Below are 19,802 nucleotides of genomic sequence, written 5' to 3'. Positions count from 1 at the left end.
ATGTATTATAAATGTATTACTTCCCACCCCTTTGCCCCCCATACGTTTAATAAGCTGATCTAGAATCAAATTCGAAAAATATAATGTACGTTAGCTAAATGAATGTATTATATTTTAAATACTTCACACACTTTTTCCCTGTATAACTTTTATAACCCACTCCTTAAAGAAGCATGGTACATAAATAATGTGTTGCTAAGGTTATCGATGAGTCATTAGTTACTAAACAAATCAATTTACAGCACGTTTTTTAGAATGCAGAACTGCAAACGCATTTTAATGCTATCTAATTCAAAGTTAATTTACAAAGCATATAGTAGAAACATGCACGTGATTGAATAGAATTAAACTGCGGTGTTTGCATGTTCCAGTACTACTGCAACTGCACCTCCGCCAACCCTATGTGTCACCGCCGGGGTGGGTTGGGCTTGTACAGCGTCTGCAAGTGTGCGGATACAGAACTCCCAGGGTGCAGAATTGCAGCCCATAACCGTATTTGTCTCTCTCTCTAATGACTCACATTTTCATTAATTATTGATGTCACATTTTCATTTACTTCGTTTGGATTGCAGAGTAATGTGAAACATTGAAAAGGATCAGTAGTAAAGGTAGCACACCAGTAGATGGCAGTGTTGACTCTTCTGAAGTGAAAAGATTCAACAGAATTCCTATAGATAGATAGGTGAGTGTTGCAATGTTTGATATGTGGTTTTTCGACTGATGATCATTTAAAAAATACTTTTCTCGAATATCTACTTTATATAATTTCGTTCATTTAAAGTGCGGGTTATAAAAGTTATGCCAAAGTGCGGCCAAAGTCACAGAGAGAATCGTAAACACCCAGCTGACCGCCTTCATAGAAGAGAACTCCATCCTAGACGCCTCCCAGTCGGGAGTCCGCAGCAACCACAGCACCAAGACCGCCCTCCTCGCCGCCACAGACGGCATCCGCACGCTACTTGACCAGAGACCCACCACAGCCCTCATCCTTCCAGACTTCTCCGCAGCCTTCAACACTGTGTCTCATCGCACTCTCGCAGCCAGACTGCACAACGCTGGAATACTAGGAGCCGCCCTCGACTGGATCCAATCCTTCCTCGTCAGCAGAACCCAGAAGAGCCGACTCCCTCTCTTACTCTCCAAACCCACTGAAATCAACTGCGGAGTACCCCAGGGATCATCACTCAGCCCCACGCTCTTCATCATCTACATGGCCCACCTCACCGCCATCGTCAGACAGCATTGGCTCAGCATCGTATCCTACACCCAGCTCATCCTCTCGCTCACGAAGAATTCAAAGGACACCAGACTCAGTTTCCAGGAAGGTATGATGGACGTGGCAGCTTGGATGAAGGACAGCTGCCTGAAGCTAAACTCAGAAGACCGCGGCTCTCATCCTTGGGCCTGTACCTCCACCTGGGACAACACCTGATGGCCCTCGGGAACCCACCCACCCCTACGGACCATGTTTGGAACCTCGGCATCATCCTTGACTCCTCCCTCTCCATGACCCAACAGATGAACGCTGTCGCCTCCACTAGTTTCAGCTGCCTTAGCATCCTCCGGAAGACCTTCAAGTGGATCCCCCCTGACTGCAGAAGGACTGTCACCCACGCACTAGCAGGCTGGATTACGGAAACGCCCTCTACGCTGGAATAAACAAGTCTCTTCTACACAGGCTCCAGACCATCCAGAACGCCGCAACCAGACTCGTCCTCGGGATGCCACGCAATGAGCACATGACCCAACACCTACGAGACCCTCATTGGCTCCCCGTCTAGATGAGGGTCACCTTCAAACTCCTCACAAATCCCTCCACAACATCAGACCCAAATACCTCAATGAATGAATATCCTTCCACGTACCCAAGAGGTAGCTCTGCTCTGCCGATCTCGCCCTGGCAGTGGTCCCCCGCATCTGCAGTAACAGAACTGGTGGGAGAGCTTTCTCCTACATCTCATCCAAAACCTGGAACAAACTCCCTGTGAACATCAGACGCTCCCCGACCCTGCATGCACTCAGGAAGGACCACAAGACATGGCTCTTCGACTGATGCGAAGCCGCCTCTCCCTCACCCCAGCGCCTTGAGACCCTCACGGTTGAGTAGCGTGCTTTACAAGCCCCTGATTGATCGATTGATATACAGGAACAAGGGGTGTTAATTATTTAAATTATAATAGATAACTTTAATTTGGTTGATTTGATTCTATATAAGAGCAGGTTAATAAACTTATATAGAGGCAAATAATCCTATTGGAATACATTACTTATATTTTATTTAGTAAAAAAATATTTTTTTCGAATATATATTTTATAGAATGCATTCCATTCGAAAACAATATATTAAATTATGTTATTGAACTAACCTCAAATACTGTAGATGACATTGCTGATTTTAAATAACGTAATTGCATGGTTATTTATCGCACATGATCAGTAACGAACCCCTGGTTATCATTTATCGCTTGTGATAACAGGCCGGGCTCTAGAATATTTCTTTGCGTGGGCCATGAAGATGAGTGGGTACTGGCCAAAAAACAAAGTATTTCATCGATCTGATATTTTAGGTAGCGGCCGGGCCGGCTTTAGCGCTTGTGGCGCCCGGTACATTAATATGTTTTTGCGCCCCCATGCCCTATGACCTCTTTGGACTCTCACTTCCACCGGGCAAAAGTGCCGCTCATCTCTCGAGTCATAAGTTATTGCTAATCACAGCCCCCCCCCCCCCCCTCGCCCCCCTCTGATGAAGTCAGTGCCCCCTCTACTGTCCAGCGCCCAGTACAGCCGCTCCGGTCGCACTGCCCTAAAGCCGGATCTGGGTATCAGCATCTGTTCGCATTTAACATTAACAAAATAATCAGCACCCAAAGAGCTGCTTTCTCTGATGTGCTTCCGGCTTTGGGGAAGGGGAGGGACACTGATTGTCAAACCTTTAAGATGCAGAACTTTAAGACTGCAGCATGCTCCTGGTCATATGCAGCAGCAGAAATGTTTCAGCTGCCATACAGAGCCACTTTACAGCTTTTCATGTTTTTAAAAACTTCGGCAGCTTTTTACTTTGCAAAGCATTGAGGTTTAAAAATACGATGTAATTAGCCCACGATCATAATTCAGTTTTCAGGATCTCCATGTCATTTGTGCATCACAGCAGCTACACAACTCTGCTGATTTCACACCCCTTCCCCAGGCCTCAAAGTATCCTATATCAAAGGTGTTAATCGTTAAAATAAACAATAAGGGAGATCCCACGGAAACATTAAGGGGACAAACGCTTGTTTTTCAATTCTGGTTTGGCCTTGGGTAGGCCAATGTTTCCTTGGGTGGGCCTGGCCCACCCTCTAGAACCGGGCCGGTGTGATAGCGTAATTTACACCTGTTACCGCAAGTATCCCGATTAGGAATTTGACGTCTAATACAGCACTTCTGCAGTTTTCTTTATTGCATAAAAATGCCTGATAATTAGGACATGCGGATTTTGGTGCATTTAGCAAAAATATCTGCATGTTGCCCATTTTCATGGACAACCTGCTCATTGGATTTTATTTTTCTGACTTAGCAAATTCCTCCACAGAAGAGCCTGATTTTTTTGTCAGGTCTGACAGATCATTTCAAACACAGAGCCATTCGCCATGAGGGCCTAAAATTCAAGAAGGATACCTGCTGCACTTTGATGTACATATGTACACCTCTGATGTAAATATGTACAGTTCTTCTTTTAATGTTTCTCCATCTCACATATTTGTTTGTCTCTGCCAATCGGATGCATGCCTTGGTACATTTTCACACTAACCTGACTGTCTATTGCTTCTCCATACATTTGCCTGCTTTCAGCTGTGGCTCCTCTGCAATGGCCGAGGCAGGCGCGGCCGGCACAGGTAAGAGCTGTGTGGCAGTACATGGGGGGCGGGGCGGGAGGGGGGGTGAATTGACAGACAATGGGAAAGGTAAAATTTAAATAAAAATAAAATAAAACCACATACCATTAAGTCGCTGCATCACCGAGTTTGAAAGGAAAAATAAAACAACATGAGTTTTATATTTCCTTTCCCGACGAGTCAGGGGGGCGGGGCCTGGTAGTGAAAAGCACTGAGAGGCTGACCAAATCTTCATGCACAGTGAAAGTTCTCTCCAAACCAGCAACCCAGCTGGTTTGGACGGAGCAGCACAGACTCAGTCTGTCCTGGAGCGCAAATTGAGGGCCCTCAGGCCAATCCTAAAGCTGATGTCATGCATGAGAGAAGCTTCAAGATTGGCCGTCAGGCATTCTGGGAGCCTGTGCCTTCCTGAAGAGGAGCAGCAGAGCGCGATGGAGATGGCTTCAGTTAAGTTTTTCTTATATTGTTTCATTTCCCGCCGGCCCTATGCCCTCTCTACCCCCCCTCCCCCCACTCATCCAGCATATTAGCTTCTCGTCCAGCATACCGGCCGCTCCTGCTTCCTATGCTTCACCACTGTTCCTATGCACGTTTCTGATCAAAAATTTTATTGCTGCTAGTGTTTTCTAAAACATTCAGAATTTGATGGACTGTCAATTGGGCTATTAAATGGCAGCATTTGTAAATAAATGCCAGCACTTGTAAAGCGCACAGCTTCCTCCAACAGAAGTGTCCCGGCACTGTCCGTATACCGCTATGGAAACCTTCTTGGCTTTTCCCTGTGAAATTTCCACTCCTGGGCACCCCCAAGGTGAAGCCAGGCATCCAGTGCTGTTGGGGCCGTTGTGGAGATTAAGCAAGCTATTGCCCAGAGTTGCAGAGTGGGACCCATGATTAGAATAGGCACTGAGGCGAGAATTGTCAGGTTCGAGGAAATTGAACCCTGGCCCCGGGCCAGACCTATGCATCAGGGTCTGACGCTCTAACCATTGAGCCACACTTCTCCACACAAACCATCAAGAAACAACATAGCATCTATAGGTGCTATAGACCGGGACCTAGACACCAGTTGAGGCGGACCGCGATGACACCAAGGCTGGCTAAGCATAGTACATGGCCTAGCCAAAGAAGTTGCTATCTGTCTTTTGTGTTTATATTTAGAATTGAAGCCATCCAGCGAAGCAAGGTTGAAGACTGTATCTGACAAAGTAATTGTGAAGTTGCATACAGGTTGGACAAGGTCTAGCTGAAACCTTTGGTTTTGGCAAGAAAAGCTCTGAGTGTGGAAAATTCAAATACGGTGCTCGACTGAAGTCCTCATGGGCTGGATACTTCCTGTCCCCGTCTCCTTGTCAAGATTTCTCCATTGGGACTTAGGGTCTCATTAAGAGTTTAGAGGATGGGATATTCCATCAAAAAAGGGAGGATAACCTGTCTGCCATGCCTAAAGTTCTGTAGGCTACAATGCATGTGTAATATGGGGGATGGGACATCCGCCACTTTTGTGTTGGAGTTTCCGGTCCGCCAAATTCAAAATAATGTCCTCAGTCTCTCTTTTGGAGTTTGAAAACCTCAAGCCTATAAACTGTAGCCAGATCAATACCACCAAATGCGGATACCTTAGCCTCAATGGTCTGAAGTCTTCTTTCTAGTTACAAAAGAAGCTACAGAGGTTGGCCCCAATCAGGAGAGACCAACCAGATGTTGTTGTCTGCCGAGGTTGCTCCTTGGTGGTTAGTTCAATCCGCTAGAGGTCACAAATTTTCCAACTTTTTGGTGTAGTTCCTCTTGGTTTACTTCTGAGCCTCCCAGGACTTTAGGGACCTAAAGGAGTCCAAGACCCAGCCCCACAGAGGAAGCCAGCAAAGTCCAGTCTGGGTCGACTTGCCACTAGTCAATCTGTCACACCAGGAAAAGGCCTCTTGCAGCATTTGGGTAAAAGTGGCAGCAGGTTCAGCACTTCCTGTCTCCACACAGTAGGCATATTTGTCTTCTGGTAACCCGTAAGTCCAAATGTGTTCTGAGGAGCTTTAGGCGAGGCGTCCCTTGTGTAATTTACTAGCCAGTGGGTGGGGAGGACTTCTGGATACTCCCTGACCAGTGGTTAAAACGTTCCAACGTTTAAAGCCCATCCTGTTTGCATTACTGTAAACTACAAGAGTCCAACATGGCTAACAGTTTCTACCCTTTAGGAAGCTGAAGGGCCATCCAGGGCTGTGTCTAGGGCAACAAGCATTATGCCTACTTTGAACCACACCAGACTGGTGTCACTGTCACTGGGTTTAGGCTCAGGGGAGCTGTAATGTATCTTGGGATCAAAAGGCTTTTCTTCCCCAGTATTTTTTTAAGTTACTGATGCTCGAGTGCCCTCCCAGTTTATCCTTCCTGAGCTAAACTGAGCCATACACTTCACCCAGGACATTCTACCAAAACACACATGCCTTATCTCCGCACCTCATCAAGGTGACAGCACTCATGGTTTAACTGAAGGCCGGTCATTTAGAAGTAAATTATTGAAGCTTTAGGTAGGAAAAGTACATTTTTAACAGTTAATTTCTCCTCTATATTTATCAAAAATCCAACTTCACTATTAAAATGTATTTTGAGTAAATTTTAAAAGTAGTGATTGAATTGACTCAGTAGCTTGTGCTAAGTGAAGGATAGAAAGATAGCATTTTACTAGTACTTAAATGTTTCTTATGGAACAAGCCACAGGTGAGCTTTGAGGTTCAACTTACTGTAGGAATATGCCAATCCTAAATTCTCACATATTCAAATTTTAAACAATAGGCACCCTGCCTTTCAGGCTGCAGGGCCTACTTTGGGATGACTGACTTACTTAATATTGAAAATTAGGCTACCCTCTTGCCAAAATCTGCTTTTTACAGGTCTTCCTGTTGGTTTAAAAGCTGCAGCAGTTAGGTTGAACATGTTGGCCTGAAGCCATGTTTTCCTTGTCTGGCTGGAGGATGGCACAAAGTTTGCTTCAAACCACAGCTAACATTTAACTTCCATTCCTTTACCTTGATCATATACTGTGGCTTTACTGGAAAGTTAAATATGTCCTTTGGGATTAGCCAATTTCACCAAGTTTTCGTTCTCGGAACACTACACTGACAACTGGAAGCAATGCCCCAGAGTGTAGAGTTAAAAAATATCCTCATAAATATGCAAAGAATGGGAGGGCACCTCAAAGAGGCACCTTTTTACACAAAAGTGAAATCTGTTCCTAATTCACTGCAATAATAAGATATTCAAACAAGAACAATAGCTAATTCTTATGGTGCCACATTGGCAGATGCAGATCAGTCCCACCTTTCACTCCATACTACAATGTGCAATGCATACACCACATAATCACACGTCGAGGTCTGAATTCATACTTCCCAAATGGTTATTTCGTTTTTTATTGGAGCCAAACTCATGTCTCTGTCAAGTGTTGATACTAAAGGCTGGGTTTTTTTCCTGACACTTTTTTCTATATAAATATATTGTTTTCCTCCAAAGACAATGCAACTCCTCCAATCCAATCTTACGATGAGAATGGAACTACCAAATTGACTTTTCACCTCGCTCGAAATACCTAGAAAAGCATTTATTTGAGCCTTTACCTGTCCATCCCTTGCCAATAATACACAACTGCGGTCTGCCAGATTTTCGAATTGAGTTCTGTTCAAACTTCCAGATGAAGGTTTCCTTCCATTCCTTGACAAATACTTTGTCCCTCAAGTGTACACTTGAGAAACGTATCTTTAACAGGATAGCTTGTTTCATATTCCACTCTATTATTTTCACCCACTGGCCCATACTAGACACATCAGCCATATGCAAACTAATTTTGGTCTTGCTCCAGGATGAGCAGAAAAGTTGGAACTGTTCACGTGTGTCCTAATGGAGCGTTTCACTGAATTACTCTCACAATAGATCTCAAAAGTGGACATCATTAATAACACCTTGGATGCTATGGCTTTTCCCCTCCTGTGCTGATTGATTGAAAAGTCCATTGTTCATGACAAGGTCAGCTCGTCATTAGCACAGCTCCAGTGTGCCTCATGACGAGCTGAGCTCGTCATGAGCATGGAAGGGGTTAAACAGAACAACATTGTAGAATGCCTATTGTAAGAGATGTAGGACTGGGTAAAGAAATTGTTTTTTTTTCTCTGCCCTAAATAGCCTCTTTAAGTTTGAGTAATATGCTTTCCCCATACTCTTACCTAAGAATCTGGGGCTGGATGTACGAAAGTGATGAATATCGATTTCCTGCAAATCGCAATTTGTAATGTATGAAGCTCTTGTGAGTTTAATTAGCGATTCCTAATGGGTCGCAAATAGACCTACCTCATGAATATTAATGAGGTAGCAAACACAAGGAGATGATGGACGGAGTGCTGAAACTTTTTCGGCACTCACCCCCAGTCACAGATCTGGGTTGAATCCATAATCATTCTTTAGCTCACTTCGCCACCCCAGCTCATACTCTGCCATATGCAAATCAGTATTGACCCTGTTCCTCCCCGAAACCAGTCCCAGGACGTTTGGTTCCGGTCCAGGGAGGACCTGGCCTGGAAGTTTGGGCTGGATTTGCATATGACTTGGTCCAAATTTGGGTGGCATAGTGAGCAAAAGAACAGTGGGTTAAACCCAGATCTGTGACTGGGGGTGAGTGGTTGAAAAGTTTCAGCATTTCCATCTTATTGTGTTTGCTATTAATGAGGACACAGTTTGCGGCCCATTTGGAGTCAAGCCATAGCAGGGATGGTGACCTGATGGGGATAGCAGACCACCATTTCTGTGATTGCTTTTAAATAAAGCAATCTTTTTATTTTTTTAATGAAATGCAGCCCGTTTTCCTCGAAGGAAAATGAGATACGTTTAAAAAAAAATGAAACTTGGAAGTTTAATTTTTTAAGAGTAGGCAGTGGTCCCTGGGACCACTGCCTGGTCTTAAAAAATATTTAACCAACCATTCTCAAAGGGGAATTGTGGACCCCTTCCCATTTGCGAATGGGTTACCACCATTTCTCAAATGACAGTAAATTGCAGATGGTTTGCGATTTCGGTTGCAAAACATTTGTACATACTATTCAGATTTGGTAGTAGGAAGGAACACCCTCAACATGCCCCTTCCAAATCCTGAATCGCAAAACCGAAACTGCAATTTAACAAGTTACTAAAATGCAATTTGGGCTTTGCACATCCCAAAAAGCATTTTTGCGGTCGCAAACAGCCCAGTTTGTTTGTGACTTCAAAAATGCTTCCTATGTTTTGTTTAGTTTTACTTTAATGGAACTATGAATTACAAAGAACCGCTTCTCAGCTAACTAATCTATATAGCTACCTGTTTTACATATTTTTTGCATATCTATTTTCTTTCGCATTTTGTCCTTCCATTTTGAAAATGTATGTCTGCTTGTTTTTCTGTACTTGCCTGATAGTTAAGCGTTTGTTTTTGTCTCCATCTAAAAGCTTAGATATTTTCTTTCTTAATCTCTCCCGGGTTCCCCTTAACATGGCAATGGGAACAAGTATTTTCTCTGTCCCTACTAATTGTGAGCCAATGCACCAGGTTATCAATTCCTTCACATTGATTCAGGAAAGCTGCCCCTAAGCTGTCTTTGATCACATGCTTTACTGCTGAATTAACGAAGTGTAATATAATTGACAGCATTATTTTTTAATTCCTTGGCTTTCATTTTACAGATCCCAAATCGGACTTGTCCTACGATTTTGTAGTTCCTTGGATCGGTATGTATTGACATATTTTATCTCTGAAAAATATATTTTGGTCTAATAGCTTAGTCGACTATTGCATCCATTATAGGGGCCTGTGTTTGATTGACTTCACTGTCACAGGTTCAAATCGCCGCGGGTCCACTCTGCCTTTCATCCTTCTGAGGTCGATAAAATGAGTACCCTTGAGTTGGGTAACAATAGCCATCTGTTATTCAGTGGCAAGATACCTGTAGTGGTGAACATGCGCTTTACAAATGCCCATTATTTTATGTTATTTTGGGATTTATATTTCGGCAGATGTGATCGAGTAACCTATCCTCTGAAATATAAATCTGGCCCATTGTCACAATATCAATGTTGCAATAATGACAATATTTACAATATTTACTATAGATTTCATATCATTGTACTTGTATTACTATACAGTGTATTCTCTTACATGTCTCACTATCTGAATTTGTTTAATGGAATGTACCTATGAGCTTGTAACTCTTATAGAGACTACCCTAATTGTCCAGAGCAGATTTAAATAGAATTCCTGAGTGACCCAGTATTTTTGGCAGGTAAGATTTAAAGAATGCTGACACCATTCTATTTAGTGCAGCAGTTAATATACTTTTCCTTAGGGCAGCCTCAGGGCAGCCTTCTTGCTGATTGCTTTTGGACGCAATGTTCTACTTCTAATTCCAATTTTTTCAATCTTGACTGCACTTCATTATGAACCAGTGCAGAGGTAAATGACTTATTGCCTTTATATTTTAATAACAGGAACCCATTCGCACTGAAACGGATTGAAGTCTACATTTTTTTTATAGCAGATGTAGTTGTACATGGAGTCCCATATTCTGAGTGACTTCACCTTTCTTGCACTGAGTCATTTTTCCACATTGAGAGCAACCAGGTATGCTGTGTAATATATATTTTGTGTTACGTTTGGTTTCCACGTAATAACCTTTATAGATGGAGGTAACATGTCCAATGAATACCCCTCCCCACCCCCTGATGGAGTGCAGTATCCACTCCACCCTTGGACTAAATGGACAGATAAACCAGACACGGCTAATGGTGGTGCAGACCTGCCAACTCACACGGTGGCACTGTGTGACACACAATATCGGCTCCCATCACACAGTCACCCGTTGAGGAACCCATATCACACGGTGGCAGGAAAAACGAGCCGAAAACCACTGTAAATGGGGATTTCCGCTCGTTTTCTGAGGCTTTGACCACCTGGCATTCATCAAGTGGTTGTAAAAACACCTCGGGATATCTGCTCCAGCCTCAGCAAGCATTTCCCTTTTTTTTGGAGGGGGCGTGGGGGCAAAAGGGCCTTTTAAGTACTTCTGGCACGAGACCCTGCCCCCTCCAAGGCACTGCCCCTCCTCAGATTTTTGTTCACCCTGGCAAGTCCAGTGGTGTTGTGTATTCTCACCTTTCATCTTAAGCAACCTACTGCTGTAATACTCTGGTTATGTATGCGCTTCGCATTGTGAACAAAGCACATTTACTGTTGCCAATGCTTTTTTGTTAGATAGGCTTAGGGCCTAATTTAGAGTTTGACAGATAGGGTACTCTGCCATAAATGTCGCAGAGCACGCTGACCACCAAACTGGCGGTTTGCCTGCTCTATCCACCAGCCGTGTCCCACTGGCTCTCACGGTAGAGACCTAACACCAATGGCCCGATGAACTTGGAGCCGTCGGTGTAAGTCCAACAGACCCTCTGCCCTATTGGAAGCCAACAAGCTTATACATTTTATTCTCTGCTTAGAGACTCCTGATAAAGCCTGTTGGTTCCAAACAGAAAAATAAAAGTTTCACAAACCCTATGAGAACACTCCAAGGGTTACCGTGTCAATAGTATTTTGATGTACAATAACAAACTCTCACTTTGGGAGTTTACTGAGCCGCCACGTCAAACATGGCAGCCACTTGCGGTGGTGGTGGTGATGGAGGCTCCATTGAAGCCATAGAGGTCTCTGTCAGGCCAATGGAGATCTCTAAACATGGAGAGTGGTAGTCCACCAGGGTGGGAGAGTTGGTGACCTCCGCACCATGGCGAACGGGTGGGCCACCTACCACACTCTACATGGGGGCCCTTACTGCTTTAATTGGAGCTTAAAATGCTGAATAGAAATTATTGCAGGGCACAGACTAACATTTCTTTCTTGGAAGGTCCTCTAAATTACAATTGAAAAATATTTGTGAACTGGTTTTCATGGCATGACCATTGTTTGTTTTTTTATCTCGTAGGTAAAGGCCTATTGGTCCTGTCTGGTCAAAAGTGGTTCCAGCATCGAAGGCTGCTCACTCCAGGTTTTCACTATGATGTTCTGAAACCTTATGTGAAATTAGTTTCAGACTGCACCAAAGTGATGTTGGTATGAAGAATTCTCGCACTTCATTTCACTCTTCTTCCTCCTTTGTCTTTCTTTTCTCCATTTGTACTGCACGTTATTCTTTCTGCATCTGTCTTGATCCCTTTTTTCCTTCTTATTCCTTCATTTGAACTGCTTTTTTCTCCTCCTTCTCTGCCTCATTTTTCTTTCTTCTCCTTACGCCTCATCGCCATGGTTGGAAATTGGCTAATAAAACCTGTGCAAAGATATTGCATGTGGTTTTAATTTCACATATCATGGTGCCCTTTAACTCCCTTTATCTCTGAAAAAGCACGTTGGATAGGATGACACCCCTACCCCAAACCCACATTTCTTATGTAGGCAAACCTTCATTTAGGCAAATCTAACTCCAATCACACACAACAGTGGACTGAACTGTGACTGGCAAGCTGCATAGTTAGCATTACCCTGGGGTGAATAGAAGACCTCAACATAATCATTGCTAATACTTTCTGTAGTAAAGGTGTTCGCGCACCCTGTGTGTGTCATTAATACACACATGTGCACATGTATTTCCAGAGGCCCCAACAGTTGTATCCGTGGACCCTTTTCTGTCCCCTAAACATGATTTGTAGAGATGCTATTGCCTCCCCCTTCTGTCCTTCATTCATTTTTATTTGCTAATGAGCATCTCACTCACGCTGTAAATTAACATTGGATGACTTCACGCAATTCCATTTCAATTCAAATATTCATTAAGATTTGGAAGTCATATGAGGTCCACATAAAATACATATAAATTAATACATGAAAGTGTAAATATAGCAACAATAATTCCACGGACAGAAGACAGAATAAAATGGCAAGATGTATCCTAAAAAGTAAAAAAAATGTACGAGGGACAATAAGTCAACAAGTTAAAATACTAAATAAAATGCACACCCATTGATCTAATATTCCATCTCCTATTCATTCACTTAAGTCTATAACTGGATTATAATCATCACGAGTACATTATAGGTGTACATAAGGCCATCACATTCGTATGAGTGTTCTTCCCAGGATGCACTTCTATGGAGCTTGCATATGACCACTATCCTAATTGCCGTGATGTGGACACTGTCTTTTGCACATCTGATGCTCAATTACCCAGTCGGTGTTAATGCATGCTTCGTAACAGACTATAAATGAGTCCGTCATCCCTGCTTATTTTACATGTGTGCTAAGAGGTGAATGTGGAAATTGGCAGGACTGTGTTGGTAAAACATATGTATTCTGTTGTGATAAGTCACAGCCCTGTCTGTTCTTGGAGCCAAGACTATGTTAATAATTTCGTATGTGTGCCCTGATTCCTTTTCCTCCTGTACACTGGTCCTGACCGCTGCTGGGGACTGAGGCCATAAAGTTCAGCTGTACCCCATGTCCTTTGTGTAAAATAGCGAACTCTTTATTCAGGACTACCCATTTAAATTAAGTAAGGAGTTACCTTTAGCACGTCAGCAGATTTGTGGCTCGGAGTTTTGTATTTTACTGTATGTAGATTAAAGTTTAGGGGTGCCTGCAAGGGGTTTTGTTTGTAAGAATTATCACCAGATTTCAGACTTGAATCTAATTTCCAAACATTAGTCTGTACAATCAAATGTAATATCTGTTATACTTTCTTTATAGCTACCAATTGGGTAAAAAACACATTCAAATGTAGTAGGTAATATTCAATATGAAAAAATGAGAAATATGAAAAACACGGGAAATCTTATTGTAGAAAAATATTTCTTTTATATTTTTTGATCATTAATTTATAGGGTACATATCAACATTTTGCGTTGATTACAATACTTCAAAATGAAAGAGAAAATGCTGTAGTCTTCCTGCAATTCATTTGAAAAAGAGTCCAAACTAACAATAAAAACAATAAGTGACACCTATTTTGTTTAAAATTAAGAACACTTATATAGTTGATAATTGTTGGAGAAATGGACCCAAAAGTCGACGTTTCGGTCTTCTATTGTATCAATCCGTAAGACCTTCTTCAGGACAACACAATAAGCATGTGACAGTGACCCTTTATCAATAAATCCAATTCTGTACTTGAATATCCAGTATCATCTAAAATGATTCTCAGTGGCAATCCTGGTATTTAATCTGGTTGTTCTTGCCTCCTAGACTGATCTATAAGCAGAATTGCCTTTTCAGTCTTTGTTTTGAATTTTTGAACTTTGTTGCTTCAGTTTGTAAGCACAAATTGCCATGCAGTGCGGTAAGACTTGCCGGATCCAAACACGAACATCTCACGAAGTCACGCAAGAACTCGCGTGACTACGTGAGACGTTCGTGTTTGGATATGTACCCTATAGACTGATCTATAAGCATAATTTCCTTTTCAGTCTTTGTTTTGAATTTTTGAACTTTGTCGCTTCAGTTTGTAAGCACAAATTGCCATGCAGTGCGGTAAGACTTGCTGGATCCAAACACGAACGTCTCACGAAGTCACGCGAGAAGTCGCGTGATTTCGTGAGACGTTCGTGTTTGGATCCGGCAAGTCTTACCGCACTGCATGGTAATTTGTGCTTACAAACTGAAGCCACAAAGTTCAAAAATTCAAAACAAAGACTGAAAAGGAAATTATGCTTATAGATCAGTCTAGGAGGCAAGAACAACCAGATTAAATACCAGGATTGCCACTGAGAATCATTTTAGATGATACTGGATATTCGAGTACAGAATTGGATTTATTGATAAAGGGTCACTGTCACATGCTTATTGCGTTGTCCTGAAGAAGGTCTTACGGATTGATACAATAGAAGACCGAAATGTCGACTTTTGGGTCCATTTCTCCACCAATTATCAACTATATAAGTTTTCTTAATTTTAAACAAAATAGGTGTCACTTATTGTTTTTATTGTTAGTTTGGACTCTTTTTCAAATGAATTGCAGGAAGAGTACAGCATTTTCTCTTTCATTTTGAAGCATTGTAATCAATGCAAATTGTTGATATGTACCCTATAAATGTATGATCAAAATATATAAAAAATATTTTTTCTACAATAAGATTTCCCGTGTTTTTCATATTTTTCATTTTTTCACATTGAATATTGACTATTTCATTTGAATGTTTTTTTTACCCAATTGGTAGCTATAAAGAAATTATAACAGATATTTCATTTGATTGTACAGACAAATGTTTGGAAATTAGATTCAAGTCTGAAATTTGGTGATAATTCTTACAAACAAAACCCCTTGCAGGCACCCCTAAACTTCACTAATAGTATTTGCCCAAGCCCGCAAGGATATATTGGGTTTCCCACTCTTCTTTATCTTTGTATGTAGATTGAGACAGTTGCCGCTATCTTGTCTTTCGCAAATATTTTAAATGCGATCCTGAACAAACTATGTAATATTTGTCCCCAGGCATGGGGTTTGTCTCTTGTGCTGGCTGGTGTACCATTATTAAAAATTCAATAAATATATTATTTATTTTAGTTGGAAGAATTTAGAAGTCTTACATGGCAAATGAGAAGCAGACCTTACCTGTCACTTGGCATCTGCCAGCATGAGCCAAATGGGTATACAATCCCTCCAGCCATGGGGCCCTTTGTTACAGTGAACTTTTTTCCCCTAATTAAGCAACACCAAGGTGTGCAGGAGGCTTTGGCCTGTTTAGGTTTCAGCTCCTACACAGCATATGTGCTGGCTCTTGTGAAAATTACTGTTAGCTTGCAGTGGGCTTTGCGTCCTCCCGTTTCTTACCCTTGGTGGTTTTCATTGCGACTCTCATTTGCTTGCTTCTTATTCATCAACTGTCTGGACTTTACTTCCTCTTCTTGTGTTTATCCCTCTCCCGGAGCATGTGTCCTTTCAGGCACCACAATTTAGGTCTCGCTGTAGCAGCGCATTCAATATTCGAGACATGCTGTGTCTACTCTGTGGGCTTACAGCCCTCCTGGTGTCTTTAATTTGTTGCTTTGCTTGTCTTAGCAAAGGCTTGCTTCTGTGTGGTCAATGTAGGTTATTTGTCCCTTTTTGTGTGTCGACCGCCTCCCAAGGAGTATGCCCCTATTTCTTGTAGGCTTGCCCTTTTGTGCATGTAGGTTTGTGTGAACGCACTATTTTTCTTTATTTGGTTTCTGCTCGTGTTATGAAAATATCGGCGTTTCTTCCTGTAAGAGTTCACAATTACTTGTATCAGGATCCTAGATTTGTCTTCCCTTTCACCATTGTTTCATTTTGTTAACAAATAATCATCCTGCATATAAATCGTTTTTTTACTAGGCAATGGGAGAACCAATGCCAAGACTCGAACCTGGTTCCTCAATTCCAAACTCCACTGCTCTGGATGTCACGCCATGTCCTCTTGCCAAATATTGCTGGGCATAGGCCAGTGTGTTTGGGTGGGAGTGGCCATGTTGTTATTTTTTATGTTTCGCTTGAAGTGATCTGCCGGCAGCAGAGCCTGCTTTCTTGGGACTGTGTGCAGAAGCATGTGAGGCACTGCACTGGATTTCCTCTCCTACTAAACCTATATTTTGATAAAACTTTATCCAGCCCGTGGCTTTTGGTTATGAGCAGGGGCACGCTGTGTGCCATCTGTTCGGTTTCGTATTTCAAAGGCTTCGCGTTCACTTTGTGGCCGCACAACCAGGCACTCTTTTCTGTAATTGCTTTTGTCCTGCCTGCTGCCTGACACATGTAGTGGCCTGTACCTTTAAATTGCCGCTTCACCATGGATTTATAGGCAGGTCCCAGGTGACGCTTACATGGTCTGGGACTGCCGGCCACCCCCCGCCCTAACACACAAATCACATTACCCATTAAACAGGTCAACACATAGTTCTTTGGAAGTCAGGGGATCTGATTCCCCCTGGCCGTATTTATTAAAATATGAAACAAAATTAAAAATTTTTATAAAATAAAACTTTTACTCGATTATTAAATGCAAATTTCAGAACATTAGATTTACATCAATTTTGGCTAACCTTAACAAGTAGCTAATACAGCGAATATATAATATATATATATAATAATATATAATAACCGAATCTAACATCCTGAAAATTTACTTTGCATTCTAATCATTTTTGGTCCTACGGCAAGGTCGCTAACCGGTGTCAGATCCTTTTTACCAGCTACGCTCTCACGTCCGAGATGCGCATGCGCAACCCGGGCTTACGCTCACTCCTTAAAACATGGTTAAATTGGCTAAACCTGATTGGCCTATTACATTTACATATAAGTCCCTAGTTAAGTGGTAGACCTTATGCCCAAGGTAATGCCCATGGTTGGTCTATTTAATACTGCTAGTGGGACTGCAGCACTTATTGTGCCACCCACTTAAGTAGCCCCATTAAAAATGTCCCAAGCCTGCCATTGCAGCCTGTATGTAGTTTGAAACTGCCAATTCAACTTGGCAAAATAAGCCTTTTGCCAAGCCTAAAACTCCCTTTTTTAATACATATAAGACACCATTTGTGTAGGCCCTAAACAGCCCAAAGGGCCGGGTGCGGCGTATTAAAAAAGTTGGGCATGTACTTCTAAGTTTTACATGTCCTGGTATGAAACTCACAAATCAATTTTTCACTTCTGTGAGGCCTACCTTTCCCATAGGATAACATTGGGTTACCTCGCTACATTTAAAAAGTGATAACCTATGTATGGGAGCAGGTAGAAATGTCATATTTGGTGTGTACGGAATTGTAATTTAAAATCCTCTTTAATAGTAAAGTTGGATTTAAAGCCACAATTCTGAAAATGGCAGTTTTAGAAATTTGGCATTTTCTTGTCCTAACCATTTTGTGCCTGTAGCCTGGGTCACATGACTAGGTGTAATTGGCAGCTGACCTTTGTCTATTCCTTCCAGACACCCACACAAAAGAGTGCCTGGGCGTAGGCAGGATGGCCCATTCAAGGCAGGATGGCGGGGCGGACCTGTGCTCACACACAAAGCACTTCACACTAGTATATTGTGCCTGCAGACAGACTGGAACCACGGCTGGGAGACAGGGATTCTCAGAAGCAGCTGTAGGGGAAAAACTCCAGAAGTTTCTTCCACTTCAAAGGAGGACCATGGATTAACGCCTCGCATGCTGCCACGATTCTGCGCCTGTGCGGCACATTCCGATCGCGGGTGCGGTCATGACGGCCCCCAGCCGTCATCCGCACACGAGCACTGTAGTGCATGACGGCTGGAGGCCGTCATCAGCATGCAAGGGGTTAAAAGGGGATCCTCAAACCCACTCATTTCTGGACCGATGAAAGGACTCTGAGGCCTGCTGTTGCTGCCTGTGGCCAGCTGTGTACTTCAGAGGGCTGCCCTCCTGCACCAAGAACACTGCTGTGCTGCTTGGAGCCTGCCTTGTGCCCTCAGAGGACTGCCGTGTTTTAGTCCTGTTCTCTTGTTTGAATCCAAAACTTCCAGAGTGTCTCCAGAGGCTAGTTGGCTGGCCTCCTGATCTGAGCCTAAGGGACTGAACATGCTCCAGCCATCTACAACCTGCTCCAGAACCCAGCCTGAGTGGGTCATGGCCCTACAAGTGGTTTCCTGGACCCTGTGAAATGGAGCTAAAGGTGCCCAGATAACCCAAATCCAAAACTTGGGGCTTGGAAAATTGTTTGCCAAAAAGTGCTCTGACAAACTAAAGGAGTCTGGTACCTAGCTGCTTGCCGATCTGTCCAAGGCACATTGCCTGTCAGCCTGACTTTACAGAAGCTCATGTTATATTCTTTTCTGCAGCAGCTAGTCCTGGTCAGTGGCTCCTCCCAGCCTTCAGCTTTGTCCCGCTTGAGATTTTCTACTTCTAAAAAAGAGACTGAGTCTGAATGTACAAATCTTCACCACAACTTCGTTCGACAGCTCCCTGATGACCACTTCATCTTCTCCTCTTCGGACACCGCGACTGCTTTGCCCCATGGAACTTTACCTTCTCAGTAATTTGTCACCCAATATTTTTCTAAGTCTGAAGGTAAGCGGAGACTGGACAGAATCTACTTTGTGCATCTGAACCATGCTCCATTGCGTTAAGCCATAACTTTAGACTTTTGCCCTGGTCTGGCAGGACTAGATGAAGCTTTGCTCCTTTAGATGCTATTTTTCACTTAAAATGTAGAAAATGTATGACTCCTTTTCTAATGGTTGTATTTTTGACATTTTGGTGTCAACTAATTTATTAAATTTCACACTAGTTTTCTAAATTGGCGTGGGATTTTTTTAGTGTGTGTTTTCACTTTATTACTGTTTACGTGCTGCATAAATACTTTCCACATTGCCTTTAGTTAAACCAGACTTTTTATGGTTCACTATGTCAGGGATTGTGGCTGTTGCTTAAGCAGGGTTTCATACCCCTCAACCAACAACCTGATATCTCACAAGCATGGACATGCAGAAGAGTGAAGGACCTGATGACAGTGTGTGGAGGCTAGGAGCTTGTATTGAATGGAGAGGCAGTGGCTAACAGAGTGATGACTGCAGGTAGTCACCCGAATGTGGGAGATTAGACCCTGAAGCTAGAGCACTGAGGTGCAGATGCAAGGCTTGCAAGGCTAGTGGAACTGCTTACAAGCCGGGTAGTATTGGTAGAGTATCATTGAGTATCCCCTGGTGAGTGGGTTGGTTCCTGAACTCCTAGCAGGAGCACCCACAGGGCAATGACACGCCACCACCGTGTGCCTTCCATGCAAGATAGCATGACCTCGATTAGCTGCTGAATTTGCAACCCAACAAGTGTTATCTGAAGACCGAGCCCTGCAGAGGCTGACTGGGGTGAACCCATAAGTGGACATTATTCAGAAGGCCAATGCTAAATATTTAGCTGAACAGGCTGTCACAGACTGAGCCAATCGACCAGGTACCCCTCTGTTCACC

General features: G+C 42.9%; 1 protein-coding gene across 1 annotated transcript in view; it reads left to right on the top strand.

The window, feature by feature from the left end:
- The window catches only part of LOC144800095 (cytochrome P450 4B1-like), a 315,429-nt gene that overhangs the window by 92,751 nt on the left and 202,876 nt on the right, over positions 1-19,802 (top strand). Inside the window, exons 3-4 of the mRNA XM_078671653.1 lie at positions 9,576-9,620; positions 11,861-11,988. Coding sequence (XP_078527779.1) covers positions 9,576-9,620; positions 11,861-11,988 — 173 coding nt within the window. The remainder of the gene's footprint in view (positions 1-9,575; positions 9,621-11,860; positions 11,989-19,802) is intronic.

Source organism: Lissotriton helveticus, chromosome 1_2, assembly GCF_964261635.1.
Source record: "Lissotriton helveticus chromosome 1_2, aLisHel1.1, whole genome shotgun sequence".
NCBI classification, from domain to species: Eukaryota; Metazoa; Chordata; class Amphibia; order Caudata; family Salamandridae; genus Lissotriton; species Lissotriton helveticus.
This window is presented reverse-complemented; position numbering and strand designations above follow the sequence as displayed.